The sequence below is a fragment of the Prionailurus viverrinus genome, chromosome D2 (genome assembly GCF_022837055.1).
Source record: "Prionailurus viverrinus isolate Anna chromosome D2, UM_Priviv_1.0, whole genome shotgun sequence".
Lineage (NCBI taxonomy): Eukaryota > Metazoa > Chordata > Mammalia > Carnivora > Felidae > Prionailurus > Prionailurus viverrinus.
The window spans coordinates 19,820,543-19,836,023 of record NC_062571.1 but is presented as its reverse complement, the minus strand read 5'-3'; the positions used below and the strand labels follow the sequence as shown (position 1 = coordinate 19,836,023).

General features: G+C 51.7%; 2 protein-coding genes across 2 annotated transcripts in view; both read right to left on the bottom strand.

The window, feature by feature from the left end:
* LOC125147574 (liprin-alpha-1-like) overlaps positions 1-9,080 on the bottom strand; it is a 50,467-nt gene extending 41,387 nt beyond the window's left edge. The window contains exon 1 of the mRNA XM_047824665.1: positions 8,796-9,080. Within this exon, the coding sequence (XP_047680621.1) occupies positions 8,796-9,080 (285 nt within the window). The remainder of the gene's footprint in view (positions 1-8,795) is intronic.
* Positions 4,410-15,481, bottom strand: part of LOC125147573 (liprin-alpha-3-like) — a 32,913-nt gene continuing 21,841 nt past the window's right edge. Inside the window, exons 11-13 of the mRNA XM_047824664.1 lie at positions 11,624-11,775; positions 10,786-10,958; positions 4,410-4,580 (exon numbers count right to left, since the gene is read on the bottom strand). Coding sequence (XP_047680620.1) covers positions 10,790-10,958; positions 11,624-11,775 — 321 coding nt within the window. The 3' untranslated portion in view covers positions 4,410-4,580; positions 10,786-10,789. The remainder of the gene's footprint in view (positions 4,581-10,785; positions 10,959-11,623; positions 11,776-15,481) is intronic.

Genomic DNA, 15,481 nt, shown 5'->3' with positions numbered 1-15,481 from the left:
GAGAGAATGCCAAGCAGGGTCCGTGCTGTCAGCGTAGAGGCCGATGGCATGCTCAAACCCCACAAACCGTGAGACTATGACCTGAGAAGAGATCAAGAGGCAGACGCTCAACCAACTGAGCCACACCGGCACCCCTAGTTAAGAATTTTTAAAGCAATTTCCATTATTTTATTCTCATTATAAGTTTAAAAATAGCTTTTACTTAATTTTCTTAGAGCATCGTGGCCTGAAAACCAGAGCCATGGCACTGAGGCCTGGAGTGTAAGCTGTGGGCCGCCCCCCAGCGCCAGGGGAGAAAGGTTCTGTTGGCCTCCTCTGAGGATGGCTGGCCGGATGCACCGAAGACACTCCAAGCCAGTGGGACGGTGGCCGCCGGTTGCGCAGGAGAGGCCGACGTACCCTCTAACTGCTGGATGTGTCCCGGTACGTGTCCCCGAAACCCTGTGGGCGGCCACCATGCCCATGGCTCACAGCGGACGGAGGCCTTGGAGGCGGCACAGTGGGACACAGGCCTCCCTGCACCTGGCCCTCACCACAGCCCAGCCTGGCTGGCATCCTGGCACACAGGCCTGATGCTGCTTCCTCTCATGTGTGGGTAGGATGGTTTTCTCTTGCATCACTGTCTCCCCGCACATCCTAGTACCTGTCCAGAGTGCTTTCTGTCTCAGTAGTCCCTGAAAGTGTCTTCTACCAACGCAGAGCCCCCCCCCCCACACACACACATTCGTGGCCAGGAGAGGCTCGGCACACTCGAGTGAGAAGATCAACTGGAAGTAATCCTGATGCATGCCAGAGGTCCTCTTGACCATTGTCCACTGTCTTCTGCTGTCTTCCTGGACAGTCCAGGGCCCTTCCTGTGACCCGAGAGTCCTCTTCCCTTGGGAGGGTGGGGCTCGCCCTCCCCACCGTGATGGCTCTGGGACAGGACCAGGCAAGGCAGGCCTTCTCCAGAAACAGGTGGACTGAGGAGGTGGGGTGAGCAGTGGGCCCCCTGCAGGCACATCTATGTCCAAATCTCTGGAACCTGTGCATGTGACTTTATTTGGGAAAGGGATCTTTGTAGGTGCAGCTAAGCGGAGGACCTTGACACCACCCTGCGGTCCTCGGGAGGGGAGGTGCAAGGACGGATGTTCTTACGAGAGGCGGCAGGTAAGATACACTGAGGGAGGACAGGACAGTGGGCAGCAAGCAGCGAGGCTGGCAGGCCGCAGCCTCCCCGCCCCCCACCAGTTTCTGCCCAAGCAACGGTGGCTGAAGACACAGCGCTGGCCTTGAGGCAGGACTGCAAAAGGTGCAACAGGAAGACAAGGACAAGAGACAGCAGAATCCGGGCCACTTGTTCCCACTGAGGAGTCAAGCGACAGGAAGGTAAGAGAGAGCAGAGTTCGGAGATCTTGAGAAACACCATCAAGTGAAGCCATATCGGAAAGAAGGAGGAAACAACCTCACTTGCGCATGTGCCTGCTGCCCCTCTGCAGAGGACATGGGGACAGATCACTCCCCGGACCACGGAGCACCCTTCTGGGGGGTGCTGAGCGCTCAGCTAGCAATAGGCGAGGAAGAACACGTGAAGCCACGATTACCTTCAGATCACACGATGGGACACTGGAGACAGGACCTGAAGGGCAGCAGTGATGAGGGTTTAGTGACCTCCGGTAGGAGTCTCTAGCAACGGGGGAGTCAAGGGTCTTCGGTGGGACCTGGTGGGACTGTGGAAAGGCCTGCAAGCCTCGGACGTTCAGTGTGGAGTGAGCACAACCAAGTATGGCTAAGGAGTGTTCTCAGAGAGGCGAAAGCTCTCGACATCTGCTCGGCGCTGGGTCTGTTTCTCAACTGACATTTGTTTTTTAGGCACAAGTGGAACCACCAAATCAAGTTTTAATAAAACATCTGCAACTTAATGTACCTGTGGTGAATTGATCTGTTTCCAGAGACTTTCCGATGCCTAAGGCTTGCCCAGCTTTGGTGGGGAAGAGCAGATTCTTACATGTAAAAAGCAAGGAAGCACTCTGTTGTTCCAAATCTCACATTTAACACTAAGGACTAGGAAGTGCAGAAAAAAAAAAAAATAAGAAATCAGCCAGCACAGATTCTGAACAGGAAGACAACAAGCTAACTACGCCCTAACGGAAGAAAGATGGGAAGGATTACTCCACAAAAAGGGAACGCAGCATTCAGAGGAGTAGCCGATCAGTCCTGGCAGGAGAGACAGTCCAGGAAGATGAAACCCAGTGATCGTCAGCTGTGCCCACCACACACGGACCACGGGTCACGGTGTCCATCCGCCAACCCGATGGCCATGTGCTCACCGTGGCGGGGAGGGAAGGAACCGTCCCAGAGTCGCCTGAGTGACAGGGATCTTGTGCCAGAGCCTCATGAGTTGGCCTGGTGGTGGCTGCCAGCCCCCGGTGCGGCCTGCCACACCAGCTGGTGTAAGACTCAGCACTGGGTCTGAGCTTCGGGAGAAGCAGCCTAGTGGGTGCCAGGGGCTGAGACGATGGGGAAGGATGCAGCCCTGGGCACTTCTTGGGACCTTGAGAGGACAGCAGCAGGACAGGAAAGCCCACACACAGGATGGAAGAGGAGTGGAGACTGGGTGGAAAGCACGCGCCTGTACACACATGCGCACACGCACACACTCCAGTCTCCTGGGGTCCTGGAGGAAGAGCAGCCTCAGCTGGCCCTGACCGTGGAAGAGTCGCCCTGCCCTGTTGGCCTATTGCCTGGGCCCCCGGCTGCACTGATTCCGGGGCCGCCACCCTAGGGTCTGGGCACTTGGCCCTCCTGTGGAGGACACCCCTGTCCCGAACTTCCACTTCCAGCTGTGGTATTCTATCAGCTGGTTTCCACACTACTACTTCCACGTGGCACAAGTGCCTTCATGGCCCCGTGCACCAGAGAAATCCACGGCAGCCACTTCTCAAGTCAATGGCAGCTTATTCTCACTAGTCTTTATTGGCAGTGGGAAACGCTCCACTACTGCCTTGAAAGCCGGCAAATAGTTCCGTGATAAAAATAGTTCAAAGTAGACGGTACCTACTCTGTCATACAATCAGGAAGTTCACAAAAGATTAATAGAAAGACACAGGGAAACTGTCAAACGTCCAATGTAAAGAGACATGTCGTTTCTATCTCTGTACCAGCTGCATAAGAAATAAGGCACCATGATCTGAGCACATTCCTGGGTGGCTTTTTTATATGCCACCTCAAAATTATAAGTTACGTTGGCTACTTGGATAACCTGAAATGGCTGTCTCCTCAAAATCTACACATGGAGATGGGGCGCCTGGGTGGCTCAGTCACTTAAGCGTCCGACTTCAGCTCAGGTCATGATCTCACAGTTTGTGAGTTCGAGCCCCACGTCGGGCCCCGTGCTGACAGACAGCCCGGAGCCTGGAGCCTGCTTCGGATTCTCTGTCTTCTCCTGTCTCTGCAGCATCCATGCTCATGCTCTGTCTCTCTCTCTGTCTTTCAATAATAAAGCAACATAAAAAAATTAAATAAAATCCACAAATGGAAAATGAGGTCCACTCCTTAAACTTGTTTACAAACAAATCTAAACAGCTGATTTCCGTAAGAACAATAAGGCCTTTATTAGAGTTGCACTACATTGTTTCCATGATCTTGCATCTTGCTCTGTGCTGAGCACCCAGCACCCTGGCCCGAGGTGGGGGATAAGTGCACCCTGATTGGTCCTCTGAGAGTTCCGCTGCCAGGGGTCTAAGGTTCGGGTTGCGGGGGAGAACGGGGCGGGCAGGGTTTTGGGGAAGAGGTGGCCAGGTTGCCCCACCCAGGCTTTCTGGGGCCTCAGCTCCCAGGTTGTGCGGGTCACTCCAGGCAAACTGCCCAGGCCCCCAGGGACCAGGCTCAGAAACAGCATACCGGCCTGGGAGATTTTCACAGTGTTTCCATCAGCTTTCCACTCCAAGTTTCTTTAGCTGATAGTTAACACCAGATATTTTTAATCTGTTCACACTGCAGAAGAAAGCATTTCTTGCTAGAAAAAGTGTAGTTAAGGTGAGTCATTAAAATACAATGACAATTGCTGCAAATTAAGTCTGATTATATCAAAACCATGGGTGTAGAGCTAAGGGACATTCGTAAAGGATAATGCAGGCTGTGTCACGGTGATCTTTGCAAACGTGGTAAAATCCTTTTCTCTGTCAGGGTTTCTTAACAAACAATTAAACAATGATAATTACAATACGTGCACAGGTTATAAAAGCCCTGTATTTGTCGTAGGATTTATACATACAACCATGATAGTACATACACTTGAAAGACTAAACTGAGATATAAGAACATCAATTGATTCCAAAGGATATTTATAGCCCGGATATATATGAAAGTAAGGAACTATCTATAGGGAGTGACAAATTTACAGAAATGTACAAACATTAAATGCTAAATGAGTTTCTCGATCCTATTCACGAATTTTTCAGTAATTAAATACTGTAATAAAATATCTCAGGGTCCATATAACAAGGATTAACAGATGAAAGATCTGGTTGAAGTTTCAAATGTAGTCGCTGCTGGGCTCTGCGTGCTGCAAGACCATCGGTGGAAGCAGTGTGGGTAAACTGCAAGATAAAGGAAAGAATCAGTCTTAAGACAACAGCCCGAAAAGCACCTTCCAGGGCCCCAGGTGGGGCCTAGCACGTGCCCCCCCTCCCCAAAGACCTTCCTGGCTGAAGAGATTTGAGAATCTAGAGAACATATGAAGCATTTTGCATTACCAATGAGAATTATTCGATTGAGTTCATACTGGCTTAAGACTGAAAGTTACCAAATTAAAAAAAAAAAACAAGATGAAGGAATCAATCAAATATTCTTTTTTTTTTCAGGATTTTAAGTAATCTCCACTCCAAAATGGGGCTCAAACTCACTACCCTAAGTTCAAGTGTCATAGGCTCCACCTGGCCTCCAGCCAGGAGCTCCCAACAATCAAACACTGTGGCTGAGACAGGAAAACAGAATGAGAGGAGAACAAAGCCCACCCCCGCCCTGAGGCCCTCAGATCAGGGAGAAGACGGCTGGGTTCCGGGGCCCACACCCGAAATCTCCAAGTTCAAACTCAGCCCCTCAGAGGGCAATGTGATTCCGCTTTTAAAAGCTAATCTCTCAACTGAGAGGCCACCAGCGTCACTCACGTGAGGACTAGAATCCTCTTGGGCCTGGTTCATTCAAGAAGGTGTGCGTAAAACAAGCCAGCCAGGGCCTGCTGACCTAGGAGCTCCACCGGACCAGGCAAAGGCCAGTGCCACTTGCTCCCGAACGACCGGGAAGGTCAGCTCAGACCTGGAAAATCTCCTACTGCTCTGACAGCAATCCTGCCTCCCTACCACAAAAGACATTAGCAGACACTGAAGCCAAACTTCTTTTTTTACGAAAAGAGTGGAAATACAGTTTTCTCCGGAAAAACTGAGAACACACCAACCTCTTAAGTGTAAGCACACAAACACCAGAAATCTCTTAGCAGGTGTAGAGAAGCTCATGTGTGTGTGTGTGTGTGTGTGTGTGTGTGCATGTGTGTGTGTGTGCGTGTGCGTGTATGTGTGTGTGAGTCTGTCTATGTGCGTCTGCGTGTCTGTGTATTTCTGAAGTCCCTAAGTGAGCCTGCTGCGGCTGTCCTGGCTCACATGGACATTGCGCAGACAGGACACAGGGTGTCCGACTGTGGCCTGCATGGACGGTGCCCTCTACTCACCAACAGGAGGTGTCGGCAGGATTAAGACATGACTGCCTGAATCTAGCCTCTGTGGTGCAGATACTATGCCTGCTCCAAGCAACACAAGGGGCAGCGTGCAAATGCAGCATGCGGTTAGTCTTGAAATAGCACATGAGGGCACAAATACAGCCACACACATTCTAAACCACAGCAGCAACCACTGAGGGCTCCCGGGGCACTTCTGAGTGGGGTTCTCTCCACCCGCAAGCAGCCGGGGGAGTCCCCGGGAGTTCACTCTCAAATAGCAATGGGGCAGTAGAGGCCATGAAAACACTTTCGCCGTGTCCATCTGCCATCTTGTGAAAGAGGGGCCAGGGCTGCCCATCACATACGTAGCTCTGCAAGTGTCGCTCTGAGGCTGGTCCAACGCTCTGAGGACACCCACGATGCCTAGTTGTAGTAGTTGAGAGAATACGCTAATATTCCATCAGATAGAAAAGTTAAAAAAATCTCTTTCACTGTGAACCTTTGATAAGCACAAGTGAGGAGTAACCTTAGATCATTTGAGCCTGAGCATGCCATAGCATCTGAACGCCTTGTTACATATTAAGTCGGCCATTCTCCATCAGTGTTCACATTCCAACCCAAGAGCCTCCCATACCTCCGCCAAGAGGCTGGGGCAGAGCAGCACGTCACATACAGACCAGCAGCATCTTCTCTGGCTGCATAGAGGACAGAGAGGAAGTGACCCAGAAGCCTGCAGGGAGAGTCTCTGCTGACCCAGCAGGTAAGTCAACAGTGTCTTGATCTACATTGCTATCTCTAAGAAGGTGCCCTCCTGAAGCTTCTATCATCATCCTGGGAAATTACAGGACACATTGTGAAATGAAAACCAAAAATATATAGTAAGGTTACCAGCCCTTTAAAATGACCTCACTCTGCAAGTTTGTTTACAGCTGTTTACCCCCATTCCTGACAGCCACTGGGGGCCCCCTGCCCAGACGGCTGCCCCAGGCGGTAAAGGAGGCAGGGCCATATTTGTGCCAGGACCCTGACCGGGCACAAGTCAGAACAGTCCTGGGCTGACTGGACCTGCCGCACTGTCTTTGTGAAATCACCTTCCTGCTATAGAAGATACTACCTTTTTGTTTTCAAAACAGTCTTTAAGCTGCGGACAGTGCTACACGCTAGGACAGTCCCACCACACCCTTTCACGTGTCCTATTCTCGTCACACTCGAGTGTTCTTATGGCAACGAAGACAGTCTTAAGTAGTGGTGTGGGAGTAAATCAGTCCTGGTGTTGTATAAGGAGAAATCAACACTTCGTGTCTTTTTAAATAAACGACTGTAACCTTCCCCCAGAGCACAGGGCCCTGGACTGCAGAGAGACCTCCAGCCACCCCCAAAGGCAACTTACAGGCTCTATTGCCAGGCTGCCGTCAATGTGTTATGATGTGAAAAATATTTCTCAAGACTATCAAAAGTCAAATACCAAAAGGAAAGAAACCAAACTCCTCACCTCTGTTAAAATATTTGTTTCTCAATAGCTCGTTGGTTTGGGTGTTTTTACGTTTTTGCAGGGACATTTATTTAGTTTTGAAAGAGACACAAACAGTATGAGTTGTGGAAGGGCAGAGGGCTAGGGAGAGAGAGAATCCCAAGCAGAATCCCCATTGTCACCGCTGAGCCCAACGGGAGGCCCAAACTCACGAAGTGTGAGATCATGACCTGCGCTGAAAGCAAGACTCAGATGCTTAAATGATTGAACTACCAGGCACCCCTGTTTGTTAGATTTTCAGAGAGAGAGGGAGAGAGAGAGAGAGAGAGAACGATTGTGTGTGAGTGAGATAGGGGCAGATAGAAAGGGTGACAGGGGACCCAAAGCAGGCTCCACGCAGACAGCAGCCAGCCCAATGCTGGCCTCAGACTCACAAGCAGTGTGATCATGACCTGAGCGAAAGTCACTTAACCAGCTGAGCCACACAGGCGCCCCGAAGCTCATTTGCTAATAAATTAAGAGCTAAGTTTAACTTGTAAGGTAAAATTATCTCCGCATTTGGAAGAGTAGTCTGGTACATGATTCCTACAAACATAATAATCTACGTTCCTTTTTTTTTTTTTTCTGATTTTACTTTTAGGAAATCTCTACCCCCAACACAGGGCTCAAAGTCACAACCCAGAGATTATGAGTCACGCTGTCCTCTGACTCAGCCAGCCAGGCATGCCCAAATATAATACTTAACAGTTAACGCAAATTTAGAGATCATTAGGCTGAAAACTTATTTCACCAACCCTTTGGTCAGTCCCCATGACCAAAAGGTGGTTCAGCTCCCATTCCAAGATAGTACGAGGCTGAAGTCACAAGCCAACACCCCAAAAGTTATGTCAATCTAAAGGATGACAACATATTGCAATAGCGTCGAAACCAAGACTTCAAACTCAAAACAATACCCATTGAATCCTAATAGTGTATTTTCAATCAGAGATGTTAATGTGGAGTCCATTAATGGGCTTGATTTACTTATCTTTGAGAGGCAGAGAGACAGCATGAGCAGGGGAGGGGCAGAGAGAGATGGAGAGAGAGAATCCCAAGCAGACTCCAAGTTGTCGGCACGGAGCCCGACTTGGGGCTCGACGCCACCAACTAGGAGATCATGACCTGAGCCGAAAGCAAGGGTCGAGCGCCGAATCATCTGAGCCCCCCAGGAAGCCCACAGGAATGGGCCTTTGGGGAGAGGGGTCCATGCTCCCCGGGAAATTAGACAAGGGTGCCGTGGAGGGGGGTTTGCAGTGGGGACACTGAGGGCATTCCCAAAGGTGTACAGTGTTCTGTAGAAGGATCAAAAGATTCCTGATTCTCCACTGAGCCCATGAGTCAAACAGAATTCCACAGGGAAATCAGAAACAGAAGCCATGAAACTTCCACGTGGCACACGAAGCAAGAGTGTTTCTCTCTCCACATAAGAGCTAAACGCACGCCAGTCTCACGAGCCTGTGAGGGGAAGGGACAGGCAGAGCTCAGGCAGGAGGAGGCAGCACCGAGGACTCCGTGCCGCGCAAAACAGACTGGGTTTGGGGAGAGAGGACTAGCTGTGCGGTGAAGCTACGCGCTGCCTTGCTCCAATACAGGTTGCGGGGTCTCCAGCAGGAGAGCAGTGGGCGGGTGCAGACGGCCCGGTGTCACCTGTGTGTTCTGGGTCGGGATCTGCACCAGAAGCGCCAGGGCGGTGACATCGAAGGTCCCGTCTAAGGCCATCAACGTGCCGTGAACGCCACCGTCTACGCGATTGTTGGCCTCCTCTTTAAGGCCAATCGATAGGACCCAGCGAATCACCGGGTCCTTCCTCCAAACCAGCACCTCTGCCGACAGTAAACACCCATGGCCACGGTGGCTGCCGAAAGCTCTCTCCATCACATCCACACCCTGTGATGCAGGACAAGGATCTCCGCTCTGTGCCCCAAGCCTATGCTTCAGCTGCACACTCCGGGTGTTCTGGAAAACCTTCCTCCCGTCAGACAACACTGTTGGCCCCGAGCCTGGGCACCTTGTCACTTCAACACAAACGTCTCAGTTCTAATCGCAAAGCCCGCTTTGTGGACTCAGTTGAAAATCAGAGAAACCTGAAAAGACTCCGAGCATATGAAGAGACTGTGACGGGACACCTCACTTTCATGCAAAGTAATAAATATTGCATCTCCTTTAGGAGACATCGAAAAATCACCAGATGATTCACTAGTTACTTCTGGTGAAAGACTGCTTCTGTCAACTGTGAAGAGATTTAAAATGAAGTACACAGTACAGGAAACACATATACCCAGTTCATTTCCAAGGTCTTTCACTAGGTAAAATAACAGTTGTTCAAACACATGGACACGCTTAAAACACTTACAGATCGTGATTACATTTCTCTGTAAGAACTCTGTAAGAACTCTGTAAGAACTCTGAGACTCATTCTCCTGAGGCGGACATTGTCAACACTAGGCACCTTTCGTGGAGCCTTATGGGGCTCTACCTCACCGCCACCTCCCTGAGAACTTCACTCCTCATAGCCCACTGTACCCAGAAGCCTTACCAGAAACAGTCGGTTAACACATATTTTATAAGTGACGTGTATATGCTGTATTCCTTCATAAAACAAGGTAAATGTGATTAAGAAAACCATAAAGAGGGGAAAATACGTTTACAATACTCTACTGCATGGCAACACATAACTTGCATACAAGTGGACCTGATCTTCAAACTCTGGCTGTTCAAGGGTCAACCGTATGTTTCTGGGACTGGCCATGCATGTCCACAGAGACCATGGTATGATCCACTCTCAGACACTGCGTTATACCTATGGTAACCCAGAACCCAAGTCAGCGATTTGAACATCTCAGCCCCGGAGAAAGTCACCTACACACACTCTGTGAAACTGAATCAAATGCTGGGGCAAACGACTCAATAAACGCTGTCCTCATATGACCAAGTACTTAAACCGTACCTCCCGAAGATGACAAAAGAAACGTAGGAAACACAGTGAAATGTTTTGGCCAATTTTGTGACCTCTGGACTTACAAGACATACACATTTCTGGGAGCAGTGGGTGTGAGAGCCAGAGGGCACTTTCACGAATCTTAATGTTTTCATTACAGAAAGTATAAGGATGTGGAAGTAAACACACCGGCAACATCTAAGGGACCGAATTTTCCCAGCATGGTTCCAGGAGCAAAAGGCCCTGGAGGCCTTTTTATGTCTGTGGAGGACATAATACTGCTTTGCAGCTATAGAGTCTATTGAACAAACGAACAGCTACTGCTTTAAAAACAGGTACAGCTGAAAAGTGCTCAGCAAGGTGACAAGAAACACAATGCTTATTTTTTAAAGTTTTTGGTGTTTTTCAGCTTGTCCGCCCAATTTGCTGAGTCCCAGGGCACCTTGGGAAGGGTTTTCAATTCAGTGGCTCCAACCCAGTGGCTGTGGGGAAGCAGAGTGATGAAATGGGAGGTGGGGGGTGTCCACAGCCACGTGAGGTCTCCCGACACGGGGAGGGGTCTGCAGGCAGAGAGACCACGGATCTAGAGGAATGAGGCCAGTAAGACCACCCACACGCTGGAAACACGCAGGGGACACCAACCTGGTCAGGCAGGCTCGTCGCTAGCGTGGCTGGGGTGGACCTTTTGTCTTCTGGTGAGCAACCAGCGGATGGATTTTGTGATGCCCTTCTTCTTGGGGGCGTTGTTCAGTGAGTCCTGGCTATTGCTAGTTTTGCTGAGGCTGCTCAAGGGGCCATCCCGAGAGCCTGGGGATCTGGGGGACGCACAGGAGAGCATCTTCCACGCGTGCTCGTCACACGACACACCGCCCCACGTGATTAGAAGCACAATCCCCCAGCTTCTAGGGAGGGCTGCGCCCTGGGAGCTGACACTCTCTCCCTCCCAAGTATATCTGGAGTCCAAGCACCTTGGGTTGAGAACGCTCGGCACCCCACCCTGGCCGTGACCCGGGAGCACGGAGGACATGCACACCTGAGCCACCCCAGGACGTGGTGCGAGGAACAGAGAGGCTGCTGGAGCTGCCTGGTGGGGGTGGGGGGAAGAGAGCATGGCTCCTGACAGCCCCACAGGGCACAGTGTGGCCCAGGGGAGGAGCCCTAGGGAGCATGTCACCCAGGATCCACCGGGAGGATAAGGGAGGTCTCAGGACGGCTGGTGCGTAGGATCTGAGCAAACGAGGCTGCCCTACAGCCACCAGCATCACAAGACTCTGGTCTTTTCCCCCTGCCTTTTGCTCTGCTGGCCACACCCAGGGCACCCAAGCAGGTATCCCAAGAATGACGTGCACGTAAACTCAGTTCATTGGCCTCTCTTTGGAATCGCTGTTCCGACCCTTTCTCCCCCATGTAGAGATCAAAGGTTTCTCAGAGCTGAAAACCAGCGCACAGGCATGTCGCCTACGATGCCTGTGCCCCTTACTTTGTGGCGTCCCTGATGTCCTCGTGGCTGGCCTTGTGCAGTGCCCCTTGCTGCAGCCTGTCCAAGCTCAGGGACCTCTGGGAAGAAGGAGCTGACGGTACACATCGTGTCCTTGCCGTGCTATCTTGTGACTCTTCCTCCAATGGCAGCAACTGTGGGGTGGAGAGGAGAGTGACATGAGTTCACCGTGCACCCAGACAGAGGAGCACACAGCCCTGAAATCACAGCCAGCAACTCATTTGAAAAGCTATGAGCTGTGCTTTGTGCAGCGTCCAAAATGACTTCCTAGGATCGGCCTAACGCCAGGCGAAAGGGTGGATTCGCGTCCGGGCAGTGGGCCCACTGAGACCCCCAGCCCATCTGCACCGAGGGGTGTACCCTCCCCAGGACCTCCCACCACCAGGAGCCCGGCCACAGAAGGTAGAGGCGGAGACCCAAACCATGTCACCATACACCACGGCCAGCTGAGAAGGAAGGTGTTTGTTTCCTGACGCCATTCAGGGCAAACCCTGGTGAGCACAGAGCCCTCCCATGCACGATTGTCCAAAGCTCTTTGTTTGGGGGAAGTGGAGTGAGCTTGTGGCCTAATCCACTGTCACCTCTGGTGGCGATGCAAGGCTGGAATCTACGGGGACGTGTGTAAAGTGACAAGGCACCCAACCCCCTGACCCCACACTCGGGTCTGACTTCTGCTTCTCGGGGACATTTCGGTTGATGTTACAAACTGATGGACTCATCTGCAGCTTACAGACAGTCTGCTCGACACGGTGGAGACACAGCGTCCCTTGGCTGCCGTCACGACAAATGAACCCCTTCAGACTCCATTTTTCCTTGTGTGACAGGCGGTGGGTCTGCGGCTATGTGGCTGTGGGCCCTGGAAAGGACCGTGGGGCCATGGACCCGCCAGCGTTACGACCCTTGACAGGTCCTGGTGGTGAGGCAGGGCCGGATCTCACGAGACACACGTGTAGGACTGGTGAGACAGGCACAGCCAACTGGGTTTGTACCAGGGCCTCCGAAGCTGCATGGGGCTCGGGACACCCATGGCGGTCAGCACCAAGTGGAGCTGAGCTCAGGGAAGACACAAGCTTAACCAACAGCTCCAAAACACCTGCCTCCTCTCCTGATTTCCTGACAATCATCAGACAACAAAAGGCTACCTTAACAGGCTACAAATTATCCACATAAAACCAAACAGGGTCAGACTGGCTCAACACAAGTAGGTTTCATACCCAGGTGGAAGCAAGGATATGGAGAAAACAAACCCAAAAGGGAACAGGACAGGGAGCCACACTAGCGACCAGGCTATGAGGTGAGCAGAGACAGAGGGTTCCAGGAGCACACCCTCCCCTGTGTCACAGCGCAGTCCACACACAGGCCCCCGCCCAGCACTGGGTCCTGCCAGACTTGTGCCTATGGGCCATTTCAGTCTCAACCAAAACGGGAGGCTCCCGCCAGGCTGGGAAGTGCAACGCCCGTGCTGGCCCTGTCTGCATGGACCTGACACCCACTGCCCGTACACCTAGACTTCATCCCCCAAAACCTCCAAAGAGCCCTCCAAGTAACCATCAGTGAGCTGCGGGAGCAGGCCGTCCTGCCTGGGTGTTCATCACACGACCCTCTCTCTGTTCCTTGAGAAAGTCTTGCTACCGAAGAAAAGGCAGCACGAGCCAGCAGAATGCAGGGCGTGCTCTGTGCCCCGGCGCCGATGTGAGCTCCTGATCTCTGAGGACCGTGCACCGAGGGGCAGGGTGTGGACACCGCAAGGGCCATGAACCTTTCGCTGTCCTCCCTTACCAGGAGACCAAAGCAGGAAAAAAAGACGGTGATGAATACACCCCGGTCACAAAACAACCAGGGACCGAACTGGCACTTGAACGCAAGAATTCAACTGAACGGACACACCGTCTGTGCAGTGGAGGGGCTCCCCCAGCTGCCGCCCAGCTCTGGATCAGAGGCACGGCCCTGTCAGCGCATGGGTGGGAAGGTCTGGGATGGGGGTCCGGTCCAGGGAGCAAGGCATCCCAGTTATGAGGCGGACTCTCTGGTCGAGGGTTCCGTCCCGTGGCACGGCGCTTCCCCATGAGAATGGGCACACCCACATCATTGTCCTCTGGACACAGGAGGTGGCCTGTCCCAGCAAGGGCACTGTAAATGGGAGAAGGGCGCCCGAGCAAAGGTGGGGTACGTGGCAGAGTGGTGTCGTGGCCAGTGTTTGCCCTGCAAAGTGTCCTCATGCACAGGACCCAGGCTCTCAGGCTCTGGTTGCACATCTGGAAATGGGCTAACCACACAAGCTGTGGCTCGCGGGGATGTCTGTGAGGGCCAGGTCACAGGATCCTAAACCACTGCACACACCAGGTGGCAAACCCTAAGAGCTCTCTGAATGCTGCTGGCTACGGCTGTCAAAAGTGGTGATCTCGAAATCGAAACTCTATGCCTCTGCTTCAGTAATTTCTCTTCCTAGAAACTTCTATGTCTCATGGAACTAAGTACGCAGCGCAGCGAGCAAGACACAAACGCGAGACAACGGTGAGCTCTGGTGGCCGTCGCAGGTACCGTGGAAACCGCACGCCGCGCTCGAGCTCCCAGTGGCTCCTGTACTTCCCCGCACACGCCAGCCGCTCGTCCTTACCCAGCTGTGGTGCTCACTGTGAAGAGACGGGCACTCTCCCCCACACCACACACAAACACAGCTAGGTTGCACTACGAAACACTTTCGCTTTCTCCGATGCTTCCTTACATCACTAGGCTGACAGAGGCATGCAAAGAAAGGAAGAGAAATCAGATTTACTGCACACTTGGAAGCTACAATTTCCAAGACCAAACGAGGCGAACATATTTTAAAGAGAACAACAGGACGGATATAATCGAGAGAAGATTTAGAAACAACCACGCCTGGAAGCAGCACTTTGTTCCACCACACATCTGAATGTAATAGGTTATTCGACATTTACCAGAGACACTACCAATTATCACTCAGGGATGGAAAACTCCATTACAACATACACGACTTATTAAAACATGGCATCTTGTAGAACAGAGACATCTAACAGGTGCCTATTCGAAACTTTCCTGTAACTGTTCTCCTTGTTGAAAACCAAGTTACACTTTTACAGTATCACCCTAGGGGATGCCGAAGTTCCCGCAACACCTTGGATAACACCAAACAAACCCACTCTGTTAATGCCCTGCTGGACGTGAATGTGAAATCCTGACCTAGAATTTGATTGACAACCTCTCACAAATCACTGTGCTGGTTACAGGAGGGTGTCCTGGGCAGGTACCTGATAAAAACGGGCTCAGGGGCAGGTGCCGGCTTCACGTTGTAGGAGTCCTGAGTTTCAGTGTAGAAGGCAGTACTTGTGCTCAGTAAGCCCGTGAGATTTGGAGTCCTGAACACGAGTGTCGGCACCGCAAAGCGTGCTGTCTGTATCGAGCTTCCGTTCGTCTATGCTCAGTGCCTTATCTCTTTTGAAGAAACACTTCGTTTACAAATTATTATCTGGATCATACCCGTATCCACCTGTACTATACAGTGATACGCTAACGACAATTTATGACTATTGGGGCAAAACCCCACTCTCTAATGACAAATGAAGATACAGGAGAAACAACACGAGCCAGCCACGAGTGACCACAGACGCTCCAGGGCAAAACAGCAAAATGCCAAAACACAAACCACAGAACTTTTACCCTGTGTCTCCTTCCAGCTAGCACTGCGTCTCTGCTCCCAACCAGAGTTCAAGTCCTCCAGAAAGCTGCCCCTACTGTGTCTACACAGACTCTGGAACTCTGGCGAGTGGGCTTTAGTGCAAGGGCTCCTGGACCAGACCACCGTGGTCCTCGGCCTCCACC